The following is a 19,960-nucleotide window of genomic DNA, read 5'->3' as shown; positions in this document are numbered from 1 at the left end:
TCTCCTTAGCCACACTCCATCTCCTTAGCCACACTCCATCTCCTTAGCCACACTCCATCTCTGTCACAAAATCCCAGAGCAAATCAGCTCACAGAGGGGAAGAGTTCCTGCAGGAGGCACGGAGGTCTTTGTGTTCACAGAGGAGCAGTAGAGGGAGCTGAAATGTTAAACTCCCAGATTGGTTCCTTCCCAGGGAAGGAATGCAGACTCCATTATCCACCCAGAAGGCTGAGCGTGGAGGTGCTCTCTATTCTGGGGACCTCTGTTCTACCTGTGTGGTCAGACACTTTTCCCACACTGGATCCTCCCCCAGACCCTTGGCATAAATTTGCTTTTCTGAGTCAATATGTAGTACCTATCTTTACGGGCTTTACAAAGAAGTGGGTTTTTGTTTGTTTGTTTGCTTGCTTGCTTTTTTGAGACAGGGTCTCACTACATAGCTCTAGCTTACTATGTAGACCAGGTTGGCCTCGAACTCACAGAGATCTCCCTGCTTCTGCCTGGGATTTAAAAAGTACGCCACCATGTCCAGTTTACAAAGAGTTTCAATGTTGTGCTAACACCACTGGCCAAGACTAAGATGCTACCACAACTTTTGAGCCAAATTTAGAGCTAGCTTTATTAAATTCTGGCCAGGAAGACGGACACTGGCCAGGTCCATACCCAGGACTCCTAGAGAATGGCCATGAATTAGGTTAGTCAGGTGCCCAGAAAAGCAAAACCCCACAAGGCTACAGCTACATACTTCCTGCCTTGGTCCAATCAGGAGCAAGTATTCATCTTGATGTACTTCCTGCCTATGTACCTCCCATCTACATGTGACCAAGCACATCCTGTGCGGTTGGGGCAACCAACCTTGTTTATAGAAATGACACATGGTTTATTATCTTACATGAACAGTCCCAGCATTCCAGGAAGTTATGTATCCTTGGGCAAGTGGGGCTTACAGCTCAGAAGCATCTTTGTTTTGTAGGTGTCCTAACCACCATGATCTAAACCTAAAACAAAACCTTAGCCCTCACAGGAGCTATGTCTGAGCTGTATTTAGCCTACTTTGTTCCTCAGGGAGATTCATGTATGCTTTGTCATACACATGGGATTGAATTAGTTATCACCAGAAAAGTGTTCACCAAATTGTTCTGTGCTTAAATATGCACAAAATTAATAAAATAAACCAGGCAGTGGTGGCACTGCCTTTAATTCCAGCTCTTGGGGCACAAAGGCAGGTGGATTTCTCTTAGTTCGAGGCCAGCCCAAGTCTACAGAGCAAGTTCCAGGAGAGTCACGGCTATAGAAAAAAAAAATCCTTGTCAAAAAACAAAACAAAACAAAAAAACAAAAAAAACAAAAACCACAAAAATAAACTACTTAGGGTCAGACCTCTCAAAGTGTAGCTGATGCCAGCTACTGAGCAGTATTGGGCTGAACTGACTTCTTGCCACCTGTGAGCCATCTCTCTACGGGTCTGTAAAGGTCACAGAGGACTCCCCTCAAGTTCAGGACTTCAGGAAACCGGCTCTATGTACTCAGCCTGTGCAGACAGAGCATCCTGGTAGAAGGGTGTGTGAGCTTCTCCCAGTGGGTGAGCATTAGCTGTGCAGACACGAGGACCTACTGGGAGATGGAAGACGGAGACCTGGAGGCTTCGGAGCCATCAAAGTCTGCGAGCCTGGCCTCAAACAAGCGTAGGCAAGAACCAGCCCACAAAGGTTGACCTGTGATCTTCACACGAGTGCCATGGTGACACACACGTGCCTACACACCTCACAACACACACACATACGAGCCAGGCGTGGCCACACTGGCCTGTAAAGTTGGCATGGGGGGCATGCAGATAAGAGGATCCTTAGGGCTTGCTGCCAGCCTAGCTCTAGGTTTAGTGAGAGATCCTGTTTAGCCTGTGTGCACATGTGCCCTCTCCCTCTCAAAAAAGAAGACGACCATGGATGGACCTTTTCATTCTGCTCATCCATTTTACAGATAAAAATGAAAAACAAAATTTCAAAAATCCAGAGTAAAGGACTGGGGGATGTAGTTCACTCTGGAGAGTGTTTGTCCAGCAGCCATACGGACGAGGGTCCGGATTCTACCCACATGAACTAGTCATGGCGGGGCATGTAATCTCATGTTTGTAATCTCGGCATCTGGAAGGAACAGACAGGAAGCCCAGGAGTTCAATGTTGTTTGTTACACAGAGAATTCGAGGCCTGCCTAAACAATAAATGAAGTGTGACCTTAAAAAAACAACAAAACAAAAATCCTCAGAGCGGAAACACCCAGCCTCCGAGTCATCCAGTCAAAAGAGATGTGAGGTGAGGCACAAGAAAGGGCCAGGTGTTCGTTTCGAAACTGAAGCGAAATATTGTGAGGTCAGCCTTACCACGGTGCCAGCGCCCACCGTTTTGTCCCGGGGAGGGGGGCAGTGGCCCCTGTCAACAGCCCATGACACCTTTCCTGCCTTCCCAGGAACCCCAACTCACAGCTGCCTCACCCAGTTCCTCAGACTCCAAGTAATGTTCTTTTTACTTCAACAGTTTGTGGGCACCAACCGATAAAGCAACCAGTCCCAGCATAGGGGCGGAGGGACACAGGAGCAGGTCTAGCCATGAATGAGCTGAACAAGAGAAAACTGCAATGACATCCAGCTAAAAGCTATGAACATACAGGTCAGCTGGGACTGGGGTGTTACTCTGAATAAAGAGAGGGGCAGGCTTTTATTAATCGGGGGAGGGGCTCTTATAATTGACTACTGGCCAAGGCGCAGTGGCAAAAGATGTTTTCCTTCTCGTGTGAGGCATGGGTCAGTTGGAAGAATGGTGAGCACGTCGGAGAAACTGTTGCGTCCCTCTTGTTACTGAGGCCGTTGTCCTTACTGGCCCTGTGGATCATCTGGGCCTGATGACAGGTGAGAGACAGCTGAAGGATTACACACCAGGGCGGGGTAGAAGACACACGCTAGCCCCGACCTGCAGTCGTGTGTCACACAGCCTTGAACAAAACATTCCTCCAGTGATCCACACATCCACATACATTTAGACTGGGAAGGGAAAGACATGACGTAGAGGTAGCGATGTCACCATCAGACCTCTGAAAAACAAACTGAAGTCTCTGTTGTCAGGAAAACGTGATTCGGGTGGATAAGAAGTAGCCAAAGCCACGGTCACTGTAAGCCGTCGGCACGGTGGAGAGTTAGCAATGTGCTTCCTGGCTGTGCAACTTGCCGTTATTTATAAGGTTTAAGACAGGGACTCACATAACCTAAGCTGGCCTCAAACTTGCTGTGTAGCTAAGGCTGGCCTTGAACCTTAGCCCTCTCTCTCCACACCCTGAGTCTAGGGGTAACAGGCGTGCTCGGCCACACCTGGCTTGGAATGAGAAGGGTTTTCAAGGTTGATGGAGGGCAAACGAAGCTAATAGGTTTTTGGTTAATTTTTACCTTGGTAACAAACACCTGAGTTGATGTGTTTCTGGAGGGCCTTTTACAGGGTGGGGTATTTTTTAATCGTAAGCAGACAGAGACCAGATACTGACCAAGATAGTAAAGCTGAACTAAAGGAAGAATAGCTCTGTGGGCTGAGCGTGTGTGTGTGTTTGCCTCTGTGTGTGTGTGCTTGTGTGTCTGTGTGTATCTGTGTGTCTGTTATGTGTGTCTGCTTGTGTGTCTGTGTGTGTGTGTCTGTATGTGTGTCTGTCTGCCTGTGTGTCTGTGTGTCTGCTTGTCTGTGTCTGTGTGTGTATCTGTTTCAGTATATGTGTGTGTGTCTGCCTGTGTATCTGTGTCTCTGTGTATCTCTGTGTGTATTTGTGTCTGTGTGTTTGTGTCTGTATATGTGTGTCTGCTTGTGTGTGTCTGTGTGTGTTTCTGTGTCTGTGTGTCTATATGTGTGTCTGTGTCTGTATATGTGTCTCTTTACGTGTGTCTGTGTGTGTCTGTGTCTGTACATGTGTGTCTCTGTCTGTGTGTGTCTATGTGTTTGTTCCCGAGCACACATATGCCACAGTGTACACTAAAGGACAGAGAACATCAAGTGTCAGTTGAACCTCGTGGATACCAGGGATCAGGTTAGCAGGCATATCAACAGATGCCTGGTGATTCTCCCCAGTCCGGCTGTAGAATCTTAGGTGGTGGGGCTTAGATGGAGGGAGTAGGTCACTAGGCGTGCGGTCCTTGGGGTACACTGTCCTTGGCACCTTCCTGCCATGCTCTCTCAGCTTCCAAGACGAGTCTCGGCTACACGTTCCTGCCGCCATGAACTGTGCCATGGAACTACGAACCAAAATAAGTCCTCATCCCTGTCGGTGTTTCTGTCAAGTAGATTGTCATGGCAACAAGAAAGGTAACTGGTGCAGAAGGGTCCCAAGTTCCCACAGGGAACCCAGAACTGAGTCTCTGGATCCGTCAGCCCTTGGGACACTTTGCGGATTCCTGGACAAAGTAGGGAGGTCTCAGCAGAAAATGAGTTTCTGATATCAGGTGAGAGAAAGTGGGGTTTGTTGTGGTAAAGTAAAATGCCCCAGGTCCCCGAGTGGTGACAGCAGGCAGTGGGCATGAGACCGCAGCAGGCCAGGAAGGCAGCCAGTCCCAGGCAGGGAGCTGCAGGGCAGGTGAGAGACAGAGATGCGCCATGCAGAGAAAGTGGGAATTTATTTAGTGGGTGATGAAGGGGAAAGGGATAGGGTGGAAGGGGAGAAAGGGGAAGAGCAGAGAGAGGCAGAGAGAGAGAGAGAGAGAGAGAGAGAGAGAGAGAGAGAGAAACAGAGGGAGGGGGAAGGGGAGAAGTGGGGAGAAGGGAGCGAGGCAGAAGCTGCCTCTTCTAGGAGAGAGACTGAAAGGAAAGACACAGGCTGGAAGCAGAAGGAAGTTCTGCCTGCCTCAGCTGGACTCAGCAGGAGGGAGTGGGCAGGGCTTGTCTCTTAAAGAACAGGACAGACCATTACATTCCCATCTCTTTTTTTTATAATAAAAAGGAGGGAGGTTAGGCACAACAGGTTAAAGGATTTGGGGCGGTGGATTCTCAAGACTGCTTCCTGCTCTTTTGTGGGTGTCATTGAGGGGGGGACTTGAAAAAGCTGGGTGCCAGCCTCATCCTGGGGTAACTGGTCTCTTTGCTCCTGTCCGGTGTTTGTGGTATGGAACTGTCTGGTGTCTCTTAGACCTGTTTTAGTTTTGGCAGAACAGAGGACAAAGTTAAGTTTAGAAAAAAAAAAATTAAGACCAGGGAATTGAGAGGGGTGTATCTGACCAGTTTAAGGTGGATCCTTCAATTTGGCTCCCTGGAACTCACAAGAATTTTTGGGGTTTGTGAAAACATAAGTTTTAAACAGCAGCATATTTATATCAGAATGAAAGTATTTTTAAGACTATGAAAGGCAACATGAAAGAGAAATTTGATAAATTGTATCTGTCTCACACCTTTATAACTTGCTCACACCTTAATAACTTGTATTTGTATTTTGCTGAAATTTGTTTGGTGAGGTTGTCCTATTAGACAGACAAAACCTCTCAGCTGTCAAACTGCATCAGAGATCTTTAAGAAGGATACGATTTTACTTGAGTCATTGATTAAAAACAGAGAACTTACCTGATTGGCACCTAGAGCTACTCCTCAGGGTCCTCCATGGTTTCTGAGGGTCATATTCTTCTTTTGTTGTTTAGCACAGGGCTTGCCAGGCTCCAGAAGATCCTATGGGCTAAGAAATCTGTAGGAAGATAAACCTACCTTGACCTAAGCAGCTAGCCTGTCGATTCCAGCAATTCTGTCCACGTCTAGAGATCTTCAGTTTAGATAAAAGGCAGTTTTACCCAGTGGTCAGTGCTTGGCAGTTGAAGCAAATTGCAGATAGACAATGTTTTGAGCCCATTTGTCTTCTGTCTTCTTTGGAGGAAACAGTGCTGCTGCTTTAAGCCAACCTGTCTCTTCTTGTTATGAAAAGTTTTTTTTAATATTTAAGCATTTAAATGCCATATTCCCCAGATATCTGAGCAGTTGAGGACTGTTTACCAGGTATAGAAGTTATAACTACAGTATAGAATCTGCCTGGAGAGCTGGGTCTGAGCTTAACTGTACTGGCTCTTAACAGGTAAGATTTACACTCGTAAAAAGACAGAAAGAAGAAGAAACTGCTTGCAGTAGAAGGTTAGTGGCAGAACTGACAATAGTAGAAAACAGCTTAATATATCTTAAATCAGGGTTGGATTAAATATACTGTATTTTTGCAAGAGACTTAAAAGTACATACCAATTTAAAACACGAGACTTACTGTTTTTTAATCTGGAATGAGATTTAATAGACAGATTATTATATTATAACCTTTAACAGTAAATATATATGTATTTAAGCCACATGTACGCACACACACACAGTGAACAGGAATTGTACGAAGTGGATGCTTTTGGTGGGCCCTACCAAAGGCATGCCACTGCACAAAACACACAAGCAACAGAGTCAGCACCAGGGAACCAGTCAGGGAATACCTCAGTAAAGTAAAGGTACTTGGTCCTGACCTGGCCCTCAGTTAAGATGTTGGTGAGGTCACCTGACCTCAGTCAAAATGGCGGCAGTCATGTGTTGTATAGAGAAGCCTTTTTATTTTTTGAATCGTGGGAGTTTTAAATATAATAACAAGGGGCTGGAGAGATGGCTCAGAGGTTAAGAGCACTGACTGCTCTTCTGGAGGTCCTGAGTTCAATTCCCAGAAACCACATGGTGGCTCACAACCATCTGTAATGAGGTCTGGTGCCCTCTTCTGACCTTCAGGCATACATACAGACAGAATATTATATACATAATAAATAAATATTTTAAATAAATAAATATAATAACAAGAGAGACATAAAGGCTGTATAGAACATACATTTAAAACAAAATTACATCCATGTGGCCACCCCATTCATACATTGCTGAGCCGCCCTGTTGCCGAGCCGCTGGGCCACCTGCCACGGCTGGAACTGTAAAAACTGCCTGGTCCGACTAATCTTGCCGGTTTCTGCAGGACCAGTGGTAGTGGTGGCAGGGATAGGATAGAAGGAATGGAACAAGAGGAAAAGAGCATTTTTAGACAGGTGGGGAAGCCCAGCGAAAGGAAAAGCGGAGCCGGCGGGACACTGGCAGAGCTTTAATTTGAGGGTTTACTCTCCACAGCTGAAAACATGAAAACCCGTGAGAACAGCGACACCACAAGACCTATAGGAGAACGTCTTCTCTCTACAGGCGTGGTGTTAAAGAAGCCCATTGGCCCTGGTCCTGGGATTTGGAAGCCAGAGAGCTTGGAGGCCGCTCTGAGTGGTCTCTAAAGCGAATCATTACACTCACCCTGCATTATGGGCTTCCCTTATGCCTTTTCCTTTGGGAAATTGTGTGCAGACTTTGAAGGGTGAAGATGTATAAAATGGCAGCCTCTCTAAACAAACTTATTTTTTGGAAAAAATTCCTGCTACCATGGAAGCACATAGCATAAGGACTCTGCCTACTCCCACACACATTAACACCAAGTTGCTCAAAATTTTAGGTAACATATGCATAGTACAATAAGGTATACTTGATAATCACGATTTATAAATCCCTAAAGTCTACTCATAGTTCCAGTAGTATGTGTCTAGTTTGTCTTTGCTCACTTTGAGCTTTAGCTATTTGAATAAACTAAGTCATATTTAAAAAAAGAAAAACTGCAATATTCTATAATGGAGTGTCTGACCGGACCAGAGAAAGTCTTTTTCCCAAGGTCAGCATTGCTACAAAAGCCCCCATTCCTTCGGGGCTTGAAGAAAGGTCTTGCTTGCTCCAAAAGCCGTAAATCATTCTCCTCTGGCCAGAGGAACTTGTGGCCCTTCCATTAACGTGTGACTACATGAACATATGACTGTGGTCAGTGCTGGCTTCCTCAATCCCTGATCCCAAGCTACAGCCCAGCTCACAGGCTCCCTGTCTCCCATTTAACCCTTTACCCATCCCAGTTCACCCCGGGACCGTGCCTGGCTCCTCCTTCCCTTCGCAGGCTCCACACCTCCTCTTTGGGACCTGACACCCCCCCACCCCCCAACTGGTCCCCAGCACAGTCTTCTACTTTCTCTCTGCTCTGGCCTCTTTCAGATGCCGCTGACTGTTCTCTGTCTCCTTCTTCTCAACCATGGCATGGCGCGGTCACGCTGTTAGTTTATACACCAGCACCTGGGGGTCGCCTAAGGAAAGGAAGGCAGGGAGCGCTGTGGCGGAGGCTGCACCCAACTGCGTCCTTTCGCCCGCGGCTTTGGAGTCTTTGTTCACTGCCCCTGGGTTGTAGTAGCCACTTTCCTCTTTGTGGCAAATTACCTGATCAAAGAAATTCAAGGGAGAAGGGTTTATTTTTCCGTCCTGGTTTGTGTTGGCAATCTCTGCTCCAGTCTTACCCCACCCCCCATTCCAAACCTCCCCCGGATGTTCATCTGGGAACCCGCTCCTCCCATTCCAGAAAGCCCACTGAGGCTCAGCTCCTCCCTGGGAGCTGCTCAAGATCACGCCTTCAGGGTATTTAAGATCTGGTGGCAGAACCTGCCGTGTGATTTCTCTCCTGCCTTTCAAGACTCACCTGGGAGTTGCTTTACTTTGTTTATTAAATCTAGATTTCTTTATTTGGTCCGATTTGGCGTATTGCATTGGTGGAGAAACATCCCAATGGTCAGGGATCCAACACTTCATAGCTTTAGACTACAGTCCTTCTTGGTGGGGGGAGTCACGACAGGGGGCGCTTGAATTAACTGGTCACATGGTTAGGAGCACACAGCAACAAATGTCCGTGCTCCGCTCATTTGCTCCATTTTCAGGGTCCAGGGGCCCAACCCGGGGAACAGGGGGACCTACAACCAGGCCTTCCCACCTTGGTTAGCCCAAGATACTGCCCAGACACAGCTCAGAGGCCATCTCCCAGGGCATTCTAGAGCCTTCAAAGTCACATTAACTGTCACAGATGTCAGCTTGTAGCCTCACGGTCATCAGATGAGCGCTGGCATTTGGCACTCCATCTGCATCCATGACTAATGGTAAGCTGGTGGCAATGGGTGTCTCCAGCTGAGTGTGTCCCTTTCATCAGAGAAAAACAGTCTTACTAAGAAGCCACTCACCTCATTGGTCAACAGGCCCATAGAACATGTGACGTAGTGATCGTGAGAGACGTTTGAAAAATACCGTGTCTGGGGCGGGAGAAGCATTGGGAAAAGTGTTGGCTTAGCAGACGTCCTGTGGCTCAGTGTGCACTTTAAAACCCTTGTTCTGTTTGTGGGGTGGAGGACAGCTGAGGGCCTGGTGAAAGGTTCCCAAGAGACTGGGAGACAGACTCCCAGGCAGGCAGACAGACAGACAGACAGACAGACAGGACATGGCTAGGCAATAAAGACAGTGAACTCCAATGTAGCCAGCTTCATCTTCATTCTCTGGACCCAAGACATAAGCCTGGCACCTTGAAACAAAGGCCTCTAGGTTTTTGTTTCTCCCCGGCAGGCCTCCTGCAGGTGGACTGACTGACCTCATTCTGGGATGTGCCAATCAACCACCTGTCTTTCCTTAAACTGGCCAGCCTTAAATTAGGGGAGGGAAACGCTATAGGAAGAGCTGGAGTTCTTTTCTTTCTGAGTCCCCACTCTGCTTCGCAGAGGGTCTTTTTCTGTGTGTCTGCTGCATGCGTGTGTCTGCTGCATGCGTGTGCCTGCTGCATGCGTGTGTCTGCTCATGCTACATGTGTGCTTCCTTACTCCTGGGATCTTCAAAGCTGTATCTGTCTCCTGGTGCTGTACCCAAGAGTTCTCCTTTGTAGACAGATTTTTTTGGGGGGGGTCAGCTCACAAATAATGACATGGAGACTTACTGTTAATTTTGAAAGCTTGACCTAAGCTTAGGCTTTTCCCAACTAGCTCTTATAATTTAATTAACCCACATTTTTAACCTACATTTTGCCTCGTGGCTCAGTTACCCCTGATCTGTATTGTGAGTCTAACTTTAGAGTCTTGTAGATGGAGGCTGCTTTTTTGTTTCCCCACTGCCCAGACCCGAATAATCACACAGAAACTACATTAATTACAACACTGCTTGGCCAATAACTTTGGTGTACTCCTGCCTAGCTCTTATATCTTAAACTAATCCATTTCTATTAGTCTGTGTATCACCATGAGGCTGTGGCTTACTGGAAAGATTTTGGCAGTGGCATCTTTCTCCTTTGGCAGCTACATGGCGTCTTCTTGACTCTGTCTACTCTCTACATCTCTGTTTGGCTTTCCCGCCAGGCTTTACTCTGCTAAGCCACTGGCCAAAACAGCTTCTTTGTTAACCAATAGTAATAAAACATATTCACAGCATACAGAAGGGAACCCCACATCAGAATCTCATTGGTGTCTCTCTGCCTCTCTTCTTCCCCGAGTCCTCTCTGTCCCTGGAAATCCTGCCTAACCTCCTCTTGCCTAGTTATTGGCCCTTTGAGTCTTTATTAAGCCAATCACAGCGATGTCTCTTTATTCAGTGTACAAATGTCCCACAACACTCTGCTGCCATCTGTTGTGCTCCAGATTTTTTCTGCCATTTCATCCTTTAACTGAGAAAATGAACATTATCATGACCCTACCTAGACTAACATTTCCCATACTGGGTACAAGAGGGATGCTGAGATAAATTGTGGGGGACTCATCCAGGATGCGTCCCCCTTAAACCTTGCAACCAAAACTTTGTACTGGGTTGGAGGGAAGGTCCCCTCAAGGGTTTATAATTCAAGGAAACGGGGGGGGGGGGTGACATCCAGACCTCAGGGACATGGCAGGTAGTGTCCTTACGGTGGTGACTTTTGTCACAGGCCAGGAAGTCCCCACCCAGTACTGGAGAAGATGCCAGAGCTTTGCAAGGGCTATGGAAGGCTGAAGGAATGGCACATTTGCTAGTCATGGGGTCCGTCCTCCAAGACGGCCCAGCAGTCCAAGGTCTCCATCTGCAGCCGCCAGCGGTTTTATGGAACTTTGTCCTGAGCAGGACATGTTCAGGACCAGAGTTTCATGCGCACAATGAGGTCCCGGAATATGGCCTAGTACTCCGAGCTGGGCAGCCCCCAGGAGCAGGAGCCACGGAACTGATGGACTGTGTAGGACATGGACACTGCTAAGAGTCCCCCGAGCAGGGAGGAATCAAGAAAACCCCAGTGCACTCAGGAACTGGCCACCAACTCCCCTCTTCACATCCCAGCCTTCCCTGGAGCCCTGGACTTCCAGGGCCCCTCCTGCTGTCACCAATGTAACTGAAATGAAGATACTCCAAAGAGAAACTTGCACCCTTCCCTTTGGCCTGAGACAATGGGCTTGAGAAACGGGGATTTTGCCAGGAATCTTAGGCCGGCAGAAGCAAAAGGCAAAAGCCTGGTGCCAGCCAGGGCATGACTCTAGAACAGAGAATTCGCTCACACATCTTGACCGAGAGGCTGGAGCTGAGCTGGTGATGGGCAGGAAGGAAAGCACAGAAATCCTGGGGTTCGTGAGGAGGGAGGGGAGCCCCTCACCCTGGAACCTAGACGAAGCCTCTTGCCATCCGGAACACAAGAAACCAGCACATCTAAGAACCTCCTGCTCGAGTTCTTTCTGCCTTTCCAGCTGTAAACCTGCAAGTCCTCTAGGAATTTCTCCAGAACCATTCGGTGGAGGCCATGTCCCAAATGCCTAGGCCTTATCACTGTCCTTCATTAGACTATAAGCTCATCTGTGGCAGCACCAGAGTCCACTATAATTCAATTATCAAGAGAGATTAAGAACACATATAGGGGCTTGGGGGATTCTTAGCAACCTCTTGAGATTTAAGCTGAAAACGGCCAAAGTTGAACATGTGGTCAACACTAACACAGCCAACTGCAAGTGTCCCTTGGGAAGCCTGGACAGTCACTAGCATGTCACTTTTCTGAGCCTCTTCTCTGAGAAACCTACATTCTTACTTTCTTTTGAGAAATTCTCTTTTTCTTAACACACATATTTAAAGTTTATATTAAACTATCTCTAATAAAACCCCTGGGGCTAGAGAGATGGCTCACTAGTTAAGAGAACTTGTTTCCAGACATCCACATGGTAGCTCGCTCGCAAGCAGGTGTTAACTCCAGTTCCAGAGGATTTAGCGCCCTCTTGTGGTCACTGTGGGCACTGCATGCATGTGGTACACAGCGTACACAAGCAGACAAACACTAAACACATAAATAAACATAAATAGATCTTTAACTCGGGAGGCAGAGGCAGGCGGATCTCTGTGAGTTCGAGACCAGCCTGGTCTACAGAGTTAGTTCCAGGACAGGCTCCAAAACCACAGAGAAACCTTGTCTCGAAAAAACCAAAAAAAAAAAAACCAAAAAATAAATAAATAAATAAAATAAAATATAAAATCTCCAACTCTGTTTAATATCATCTAGTCCTGGACTTATTTTCAGCCTTGAAACCATGGATCCTGGTTTGGCATCAAGGTCCCTAAAATATTAGGGAAAACAGGCCAATGAGATGGATTCGTTACTGTACCAGCCTGCTGACCTGAGTTTAAGGTGGAAAGAGAGCCTCGACACCCAGAAAATTGCCCTTTGACCTTCATGTCCCTACATATACACACACAATTAATTAATTAGCTAGTATCTAATTTTAAGAAAGAGTAGGGGACTTCCTCAGGCTGCTGAAGAGGACAATATGGGGCTGTCTGTGTCCCCTCACCACTGACAAGACCACATTTTGACCAGATTATCATATCTCATGCCCTCTGTTTAAACCTAAACTTCATGTCAATGCCCCAAGGATGACCTTAAGGGCATCGGCTCTCCTTACCTATTCTTCTCAGTGTGGCTATATTGATAAGAATCCCTTATCTCTTGTTTGTTTACTTGACCTGTTAAATATTGGCAGGGAAGCTCAACTTGCTGGGGCCACTCACGACTCTGGCACGATAAGCGGTGGGAACAGTTGAAGACTGACTTCCCATAGACAAATGCCACCACCATTGCCCTACCTAAGCATCTAGCCATTGATTGGGGACCCCGGATAGTTGTCAAAGGGACTTCAGTAAGGGTGATATCGGAGGGAGGACGTGAGGGATGGACACACAGGCCTGGGGAAAACAGGGTCAGAGTACAGGATAGAAGTGGGAAACTAGGGAAGGAGAAGAATAGAAGCGGGCAAGAACCAAGGCAGGGCTGGGGTGAGGGCTCTGGCAGGAAGACAAACCCAGCTCTGCAGATGGGGGAGGGAAGAGTAGAGAAGGCTAAGAGCATGAGGACCCAAAGGAGCAGGAAGTAGCTGCAGGGGGAGAGGGACTGAGGGGAGGAGAGGGACTAGCGAGGGAGGCTGGGGGATAAGTGTGGGGGGGAGGGGGGGAGGAGGATAGGGGGGACCACTACAGACAGAGGGCACTGCTGTGGGGACTCAACCAGCCATGTGCTGGCATCTGGGACACCTGAATCCCCAAGCACTCCCAGGCTCCATCCTTTACAAGCAGGTGGCCAGTCTGGCCTGTTTGTTTTTTAAACAACGTTTATTGCTTTCTAACAATAAAGGAAATCAAAACAACACAGGGCAGGTGCAACTCTATGTGGATGGATGGAACAATGGGACCGGTGTTTCGGGACTGCACTTTCTGCATGAAGCACACACAAACCTGGACGGTGTTCTCTGACTTCTCACCTCCGCCATTCCTGGTAGGAGACATTGTTTAGCAAAGTCGCCTTCATCACCTGTTGGAGCTGGCTGGTTTCCGGTCTTTTTTTTTTTTTTTTTTTGTGACTCTCAGGTTATCAACCATTATAAAGACCGCACTCATCCAGCTCCTGTGGCCTGGCCACCGCCCAGAGCCCTGAGAAATGCAAGCCCAGGCCTCGGGAGGGCCCCCACTGGGAGGGGCAACAGACTTTAGCCCAGGACATTCTGGAAGCCCCAGACCCTCTCACAGCCTGAGTCATTGCTGTCATCCGCACTCCTCCCTCCTCCAAGGGGATAGGTGAGGTGACTCAAACCTGCTGCCTCCATGTTTTGCAGCTCCTTGGTGGAGAGGAATTTATGGCCTCAGTAGAGAGTCATTGCTATTAATCAACCATGGCAGGGTGTAGCTGCTAAATCAGGGAGACAAGCCTGGCTTCAAGTGCAGCTCACTCGGAGTCCTGCCGTAGCAGCCTGGATCTGGCCTGAAGATGAGCCAAGCTCCGTTCTCACAGAGATAAGCTTCTCGGAACCCTGCTTTAGCTTTGGCGGGGATCCCAACCCTGAACTCCTCAGTATAGCACAGCCAAGTCCTTGGGCCACAGTCCCCTCCTTCCCACCTCAGAGAAAAGGCCAGCAAGAGCAAGGATAGGCCAGGGGTCCGAGATGGAGCTGTGGCCAGGCCCATGTGCGACTTCACTTCAACAATATCCCAGCATTTTTGTCCCAACTGGATTCCCATATATCGGGGGAAATAACCCAAGAACTGAGAATAAATAATTTATTGAAACTGGAATAAATATGTGGCATGGTTACAAATAACTGTAAAAAAACAAACACACACACACACACACACACACAGTCCTCAATTGAGGGGCGGGGCCTCGCTGTGGGCGGGGCCGGGACTTCCCAGTTTTTCCTACAGGCCACTGGCGCCCCCCGGAGGTAGAAGACATATTTACAGCCGAGAGACCAGCAAGAGGCTGCTCTCCAGATCCCAATTAGGAGCTCCTGGTGTCCCCACGGTCTGCCAAGCGCCCGCGCAGCTGCACCCCTTGCACGATCCTCTGCACCCAGGGGCGGTGAGCTAGGAGGCTGGTGTAGACTCCGGGCCGGTTGCGCTCCGCGCAGCCTTCTCCCCAGCTGATAATTCCTGTCAGTAGCCAGGAGTCACCCATCTGGCACATCAGAGGACCCCCAGAATCGCCCTGCAGAGAAGAAGAAAAGTCAGGCGCCCACACCGGCAGGCCGTGTGCAGAGCCCAGGCGTGCTTAGAGGATGCAGTACTGAGCCAAGCCGTCTGTGGAGGCCCTGGAAGAACAGGCCTTATGAACAGAACCACTTCTGGTGGCGGCATGACCTCCCCACGACCACAAGGGCAGGAGATGAGGCCACTTTTCATTTACAGGTTTAGAAAGTCTTTACACCAATTGGCAGTGTGGGCACTGAAGCCGGACCATACATACACTGACCACCTCAGTCACGGGACTGGCCACAGAGGACAAAGGTTCTGAAGCACTGGACCCTACTCAGAATGCCAGCTGCCAAGCTGAGGCATTACAGCCGAGGAGTTCTATACACAGCCCGTGTGTGAACCAGAAAATGGGTGACCCAGCCAGGCTAAAGGGGGCCCAGGCGGAGGTGGGAAAGAATGTCCCTCAGGAAATAGAAGTGATGGAGCTTTTGGGCCTCCCAATTGGGGCGGGCAGAGGGTGAGCGCTCACCAGACAAGCATCCCGCTCCCCTTCCAGGTAACCAGCACACAGCATGTCCTCAGTGATGGCCTCTTGCCCTGCACCCCGCCAGTACAAGCGTTTGCAGACTTCTGAGTCAATGATGGGCACCTTCAGCTTCTGAAGGGTCTGAGGGCGGGGCAGGGGCACTGGGAACAGGAAGAGAGAGTCAGTTCAGTGCTTGCATCTGGTCCCCTCTATCCCCCCACCCCAGCGGCCTTCCTCAAAGGTAAATGAATCCGCTCTACTGGGCTTTCCCAAGGTGTTTTCAGGAAACCCTAATCCCAGGCTCCCCACCCCTTGACCCAGTGAATTCAAACATGGATGCGCAGCCCTAGATTCTGTGCCCTCAATAAGCTCCCAAATGCCCACAGAGGGCTACACAGCAGAGTGGTGTTTCTAGACTCAGACTCTAGTTTTTCCTACAAGGGCAGCGTGTTTGGTATTCCCCGAATTTCACCAAGCCCTCACCTTCCCTGGAGTTAAGGTGCAGACCAAGGGAAGGCTGCAACTGCAGAGTTCCAGCATCCGCCCGTGCCTGAGCAATTCTTCTGGACTCAGGTTAAGGCTCTGCCTTTCTTCCCTACTGTCTATACCCAAGTTTCTCCTTCCTGGTCTCTGCTGCGTGTTCTTTCATAGATCGTTTCTGTTCGCTTGGGCTTAACCCAGGCTCTGTCTCTCTAGTTACCATCTGCCTTTCTCTACCTCTATATTTCCTCTGGTTTGTGGTTATAGATAGTATTTTCCAAACCTCCATAACTGGTTTGAAAATTGTGTTTTTTGGTGATGAAGACTACGTTACCTCCTGGGACTTTTGCTTGCAATTCATAGATGCTGCCACCAGGGGGTGACAATTCCCACTTGGAAGTGATAATGCTGATTATGTTTCCATCTTGTCCCCACTCCATGTCCACCCATTCTTGTGTCAAGAGCTTTGCAAATACCCCCCCCCCCCCCGCAATAGGGTCTTTCTATGTAATTCTGACTGTCCTGGAACTCTGTAGACAGCTAACTCACAGAGGTCTGCCTGCCTCTTCCTCCCAAGTGCTGGCATTACAGGCATGGGCCACCATGCCTGCCTTTTTTCTTCACTCCTTCCTTTTGTTGTTGTTATTACTGCAAATCTCTATTGTTGCTTTAAAAGAGAGCCAGATTCCTTTCAGCTAGAGGTGACCTAAAACTGGCAGTTGAGTTCTTGTGACTTCATTTCTCTAGTCCCCAACTCATCTTTCCTTGTCTCTATAATGCACACATGGCCTCTACCCTCTCCTACCCTAGTATCCGCATCTGAGTGGCCTCCGCCCTCCGTCCCCAGCTATTCCTGACCTCTCTGAAGTTAGAGGGGAGCCTCACCTCCATCACGGATGCTGCCCCAGCCTGCAATCCAGCAGTCAGTGTTGGGAGGGAGCCGTACGGAAGAGTCAGGCAGGCAGATGGGCAGGATCCGCTCAGAGAATTGGATAGAGTGTTCCAGGCGCACCAGGGCAATGTCTGCACGGGTTCCCTCCTTCCAAGAATACTTAGGGTGGGGCAGCACCCAAGCAATACCCACTCGCTGGGACCTTAGGCCTGGGTTTTCCAGCTGCCAGGCCCCCAATAATACTGAGAACAGAGATGGCTTGTCCACGCTGCTGCAAGGAAAGAGAAAGAAAGAGATGTCAAGGAGAGAATGCCTGGTACGATGGCAATCAGGATCCCTGAACAACTGGACAGCCTGGAGCCTGAGACAGGAAGGAAGGATGGGTACTGAGGAATCAAGAGCAAATCTGATTGCACATACCTCTTGAAGCAGTGCGCAGCTGTGACCACCCAGCGGTTGGTGAGCAAGGAGCCTGCACAGTGGTGGGAGCCATTTTTGAGGATGCTAACAATCCAAGGCCACTGGGCATCCACGCTGTCCTCGCCACCCACGACGCGGTTCAGCTGCTGAGGCTTGCCACAGTCTGGAGACACTGGCAGGAGGGACGGAGTTTCCTGTCATCTCAGCAGACCCAACTGTCTTCTGACTTGCCTCTCAACCAACCTCCAGGCCCTCCAAGGTCTCAAGCCTGTGGCCCAGCACGGCATGTGTCCAGCACAGTGTTTACCACAGGTGAGTCCATGCCCTGTCCCCATCCCCTTTAGCTACCGGGGCGCTGGCCCTTTCATCCCTCTCTCCAGCCCGTTAGCTGGCCTTCCCTCCACTTCCCCTAACCTTGATTTCTTTGGTTCTCTTGACTCTCATCCTCCTGTCCTTCCAGACTTTTCTCCTCCAGGTTCATCCTCTTTTCTATACCCCTCCCCACGCTCATGATCCCTGTATCCCTTCTTCCTCAGCTTTCTCTGACCACAGACCCCACTTCTGACCTACCCCATAGAGTGACATCCAGAGACCGCCCATCCCACCCCCCACCCCAGCCTACTCACACTCTCCAGGGATGTGGGCAGCACCGAGGGTAGCTGAGGGCAAGAGAGTAAAGAGGGTTAGGCCCGGTGGTGAGGAGCCCTGATCCCCATGCCTGGGGCATCCCCCATCCTCTCAAACAGACTCATCCTGAGCCCTCAGGACCATTCCCCACTCCTCCTACCACCTCTCTCTCTCTCTCTCTCTCTCTCTCTCTCTCTCTCTCTCTCTCTCTCCACACACACACACACACACACACACACACACACACACACACACACCCCACAGATAACTCCTGAAGCTCTGTTTGGAACAAACATTTTCAGACCCCTGCCTCCCAGCTCACCAGTATTTTCTCCACCTTCCTAAGAGTAGGAAGAGAGCTTGGGACACATACTGCCAGCACCCAGGCTTTCTCCCCAGCCCCCACGAAAACCTGGGCAGCCGTCCCATTCCAGAACAGAAGGAGTAGACCCAAGATGGAAACCACGGAGGGGGAAACAGAAGCCGGAGGACAAAGGGAAGCCGCACTGACCAGATGGGAGAAGAGCCCGCAGCATGGGAGAAGAGCCCGCAGCAAGCACGGCGACCAGGGCGCTCGCCCGCGTTCAGCTAGGGAAACTGAGGCAGGGGACAGAGACAGAGGCACAGGGAAATGAAAGGAGACAACGGGAAGGAGAACCCACACTCGAGGGAAGGGTGCTGAACCAGGAGGCTGGCGAGGAGGAGGGGCTGTGGGCAGGAAGGAGGAGTGGAGAGAGGAGGAGGCGAAGAGACGCAGGCCCCGGAGGCTCACCTGTGGAAGTCAGCAGCGCCAGAAAGATTGCGATCCTGAACTGGTCCCCACCCAGTGCGGGGGGAGGTCTGGAAATCACCGCTAGGGGTGGAGCCCCAGCGAGGCTGCTGACCATCTCCAAGGCTGTGCTGGCTGGGACTGGCAGGACAGGTGGCTGTAGTGTCGGGTTCCCTGCAGGTCGCCCCAGGTTTTATCCTGTGAGGAGGAATGCTGTTGGACCAGTCTCCCCAGCTGGTGACTGGGCCACCCAGACAGTGGGTCAGGGAGGAGGCGGGGCTACCAGGAGGAAACAACTGGCTACTGGGGCTAGGGGCAGTAACTAGACGGGGGACTCAGGCTCAGGTTCAAGATGGGTGCCCAGGGTGCACCCTGTGAGGGGCAGTAGGGACGTGTTGACTGCCCTGAGCATGGCTCCATCCTTGACTGTCTCGGGAAACAGAGATCCTGTCTGCAACTTGCCGAGCGCTTGGGGTAGGAAGTGGCTCAGCTGGGGCAGAGAGTGTTAGAAGCCCGTGGGACCTTAGGCTGGGGGTTGCCAAGGGGGATCTTGCAACGGCCCATGTCCAGCGCCCTGGCTGCTTCCATGACTCAACCCAAACACTTGGGAGCCTGGAATCCCGTTAGCCCACTTCCCTGAAAGCTGTGACTCAGGTCCCAAGGGGGAGGGCATGATGGCCTCTTGGTCATTTGGCCAAGCTGTCCCTGATACTTCCTCCCAGTTGTCACTGCAGGTGAACCTCAGTGACTCATTTCTTACCTGAACTCCAGGGAGCAGGCCAACTCTGAGCAGTAGCCGTGGCCTGTGGCCCCCGGCCCCCATACTTGGGAAGAATCACATCATGGGACCCCATGGAACTAGGCTTGGGGAAGCTGGGGCACCGTGAGCTGATGTGAATCGTTATTGACTCAGTGTCCTGCCCTCCTCACCTCAAGCAGGAACCCGCAACACCCCCCTCCCCCCAACATACATGTCCCTCCGTCCAGTGTGAGTTTCTAGGGGCAGACCTGGTTGTGGGAAGAAGCAAGGCTGAATAAAAGCAATACCGCAGTCTGAGACTCTGTACCTACGTTGTGCTGTCCCCAAGTCCCCTAAGATTTAAAAAAAAAAAAAAAAAAAAAAGCTAGCTCAGGGAAGTCAGTAGACTGGACACTGGGTCAACTTGAGAACTCGGTGTCCCCAGCAGGATCAGAGGTGCCTGACCCTCCCTGGCACAGGTCACATGCTCCGAAGAAAAGAAAAGTGTGGGAACAGGGACAGTAACACTGCTCCTAGGAAAAGAAAGAGAGGTTGATCTCTTTCTGCCTCTGGGCCAGCCACAGCTCTCTTGGGAGCTCCCTGGCCTGTGTCTCCCAAGCTGTCCAGAGCTGGCCCTGCAGGGCCCTGTGCT

The 19,960-nt window shown here is 50.0% G+C and overlaps 1 protein-coding gene and 1 long non-coding RNA gene across 4 annotated transcripts; one reads left to right on the top strand and one right to left on the bottom strand.

Annotated features, from left to right (window-relative positions):
* The first annotated feature begins 2,532 nt into the window (after positions 1-2,532).
* Positions 2,533-7,193, top strand: LOC121463604. The gene is made up of 3 exons (XR_005976465.1): positions 2,533-2,666; positions 2,795-2,905; positions 7,143-7,193. It is a non-coding gene; the product is annotated as an uncharacterized LOC121463604 (long non-coding RNA).
* Positions 7,194-14,433: 7,240 nt separating this feature from the next.
* Positions 14,434-18,769, bottom strand: LOC121463860 (brain-specific serine protease 4). Of its 3 annotated transcripts, XM_041676387.1 has the most exons (7): positions 18,573-18,591; positions 18,312-18,397; positions 17,800-17,832; positions 17,174-17,345; positions 16,747-17,024; positions 15,385-15,542; positions 14,434-14,868 (listed from the first exon to the last, which is right to left on the bottom strand). In XM_041676387.1, exons 2-7 carry the CDS (start codon positions 18,334-18,336, stop codon positions 14,662-14,664), a joined length of 873 nt encoding a protein of 290 aa, XP_041532321.1. In that variant the 5' UTR covers positions 18,337-18,397; positions 18,573-18,591; the 3' UTR covers positions 14,434-14,661. The 3 variants fall into 3 exon arrangements, with proteins under 3 accessions (XP_041532321.1, XP_041532319.1, XP_041532320.1); XM_041676385.1 differs by lacking the exon at positions 18,312-18,397 and having other exon boundaries at positions 18,573-18,769; XM_041676386.1 differs by lacking the exon at positions 18,573-18,591 and having other exon boundaries at positions 18,312-18,466.
* Positions 18,770-19,960: the final 1,191 nt, after the last annotated feature.

The sequence above is a fragment of the Microtus oregoni genome, unplaced genomic scaffold (genome assembly GCF_018167655.1).
Source record: "Microtus oregoni isolate MIOR12 unplaced genomic scaffold, Mior012 000027F_ref0000203, whole genome shotgun sequence".
Classification (NCBI taxonomy): Eukaryota; Metazoa; Chordata; class Mammalia; order Rodentia; family Cricetidae; genus Microtus; species Microtus oregoni.
This window is presented reverse-complemented; position numbering and strand designations above follow the sequence as displayed.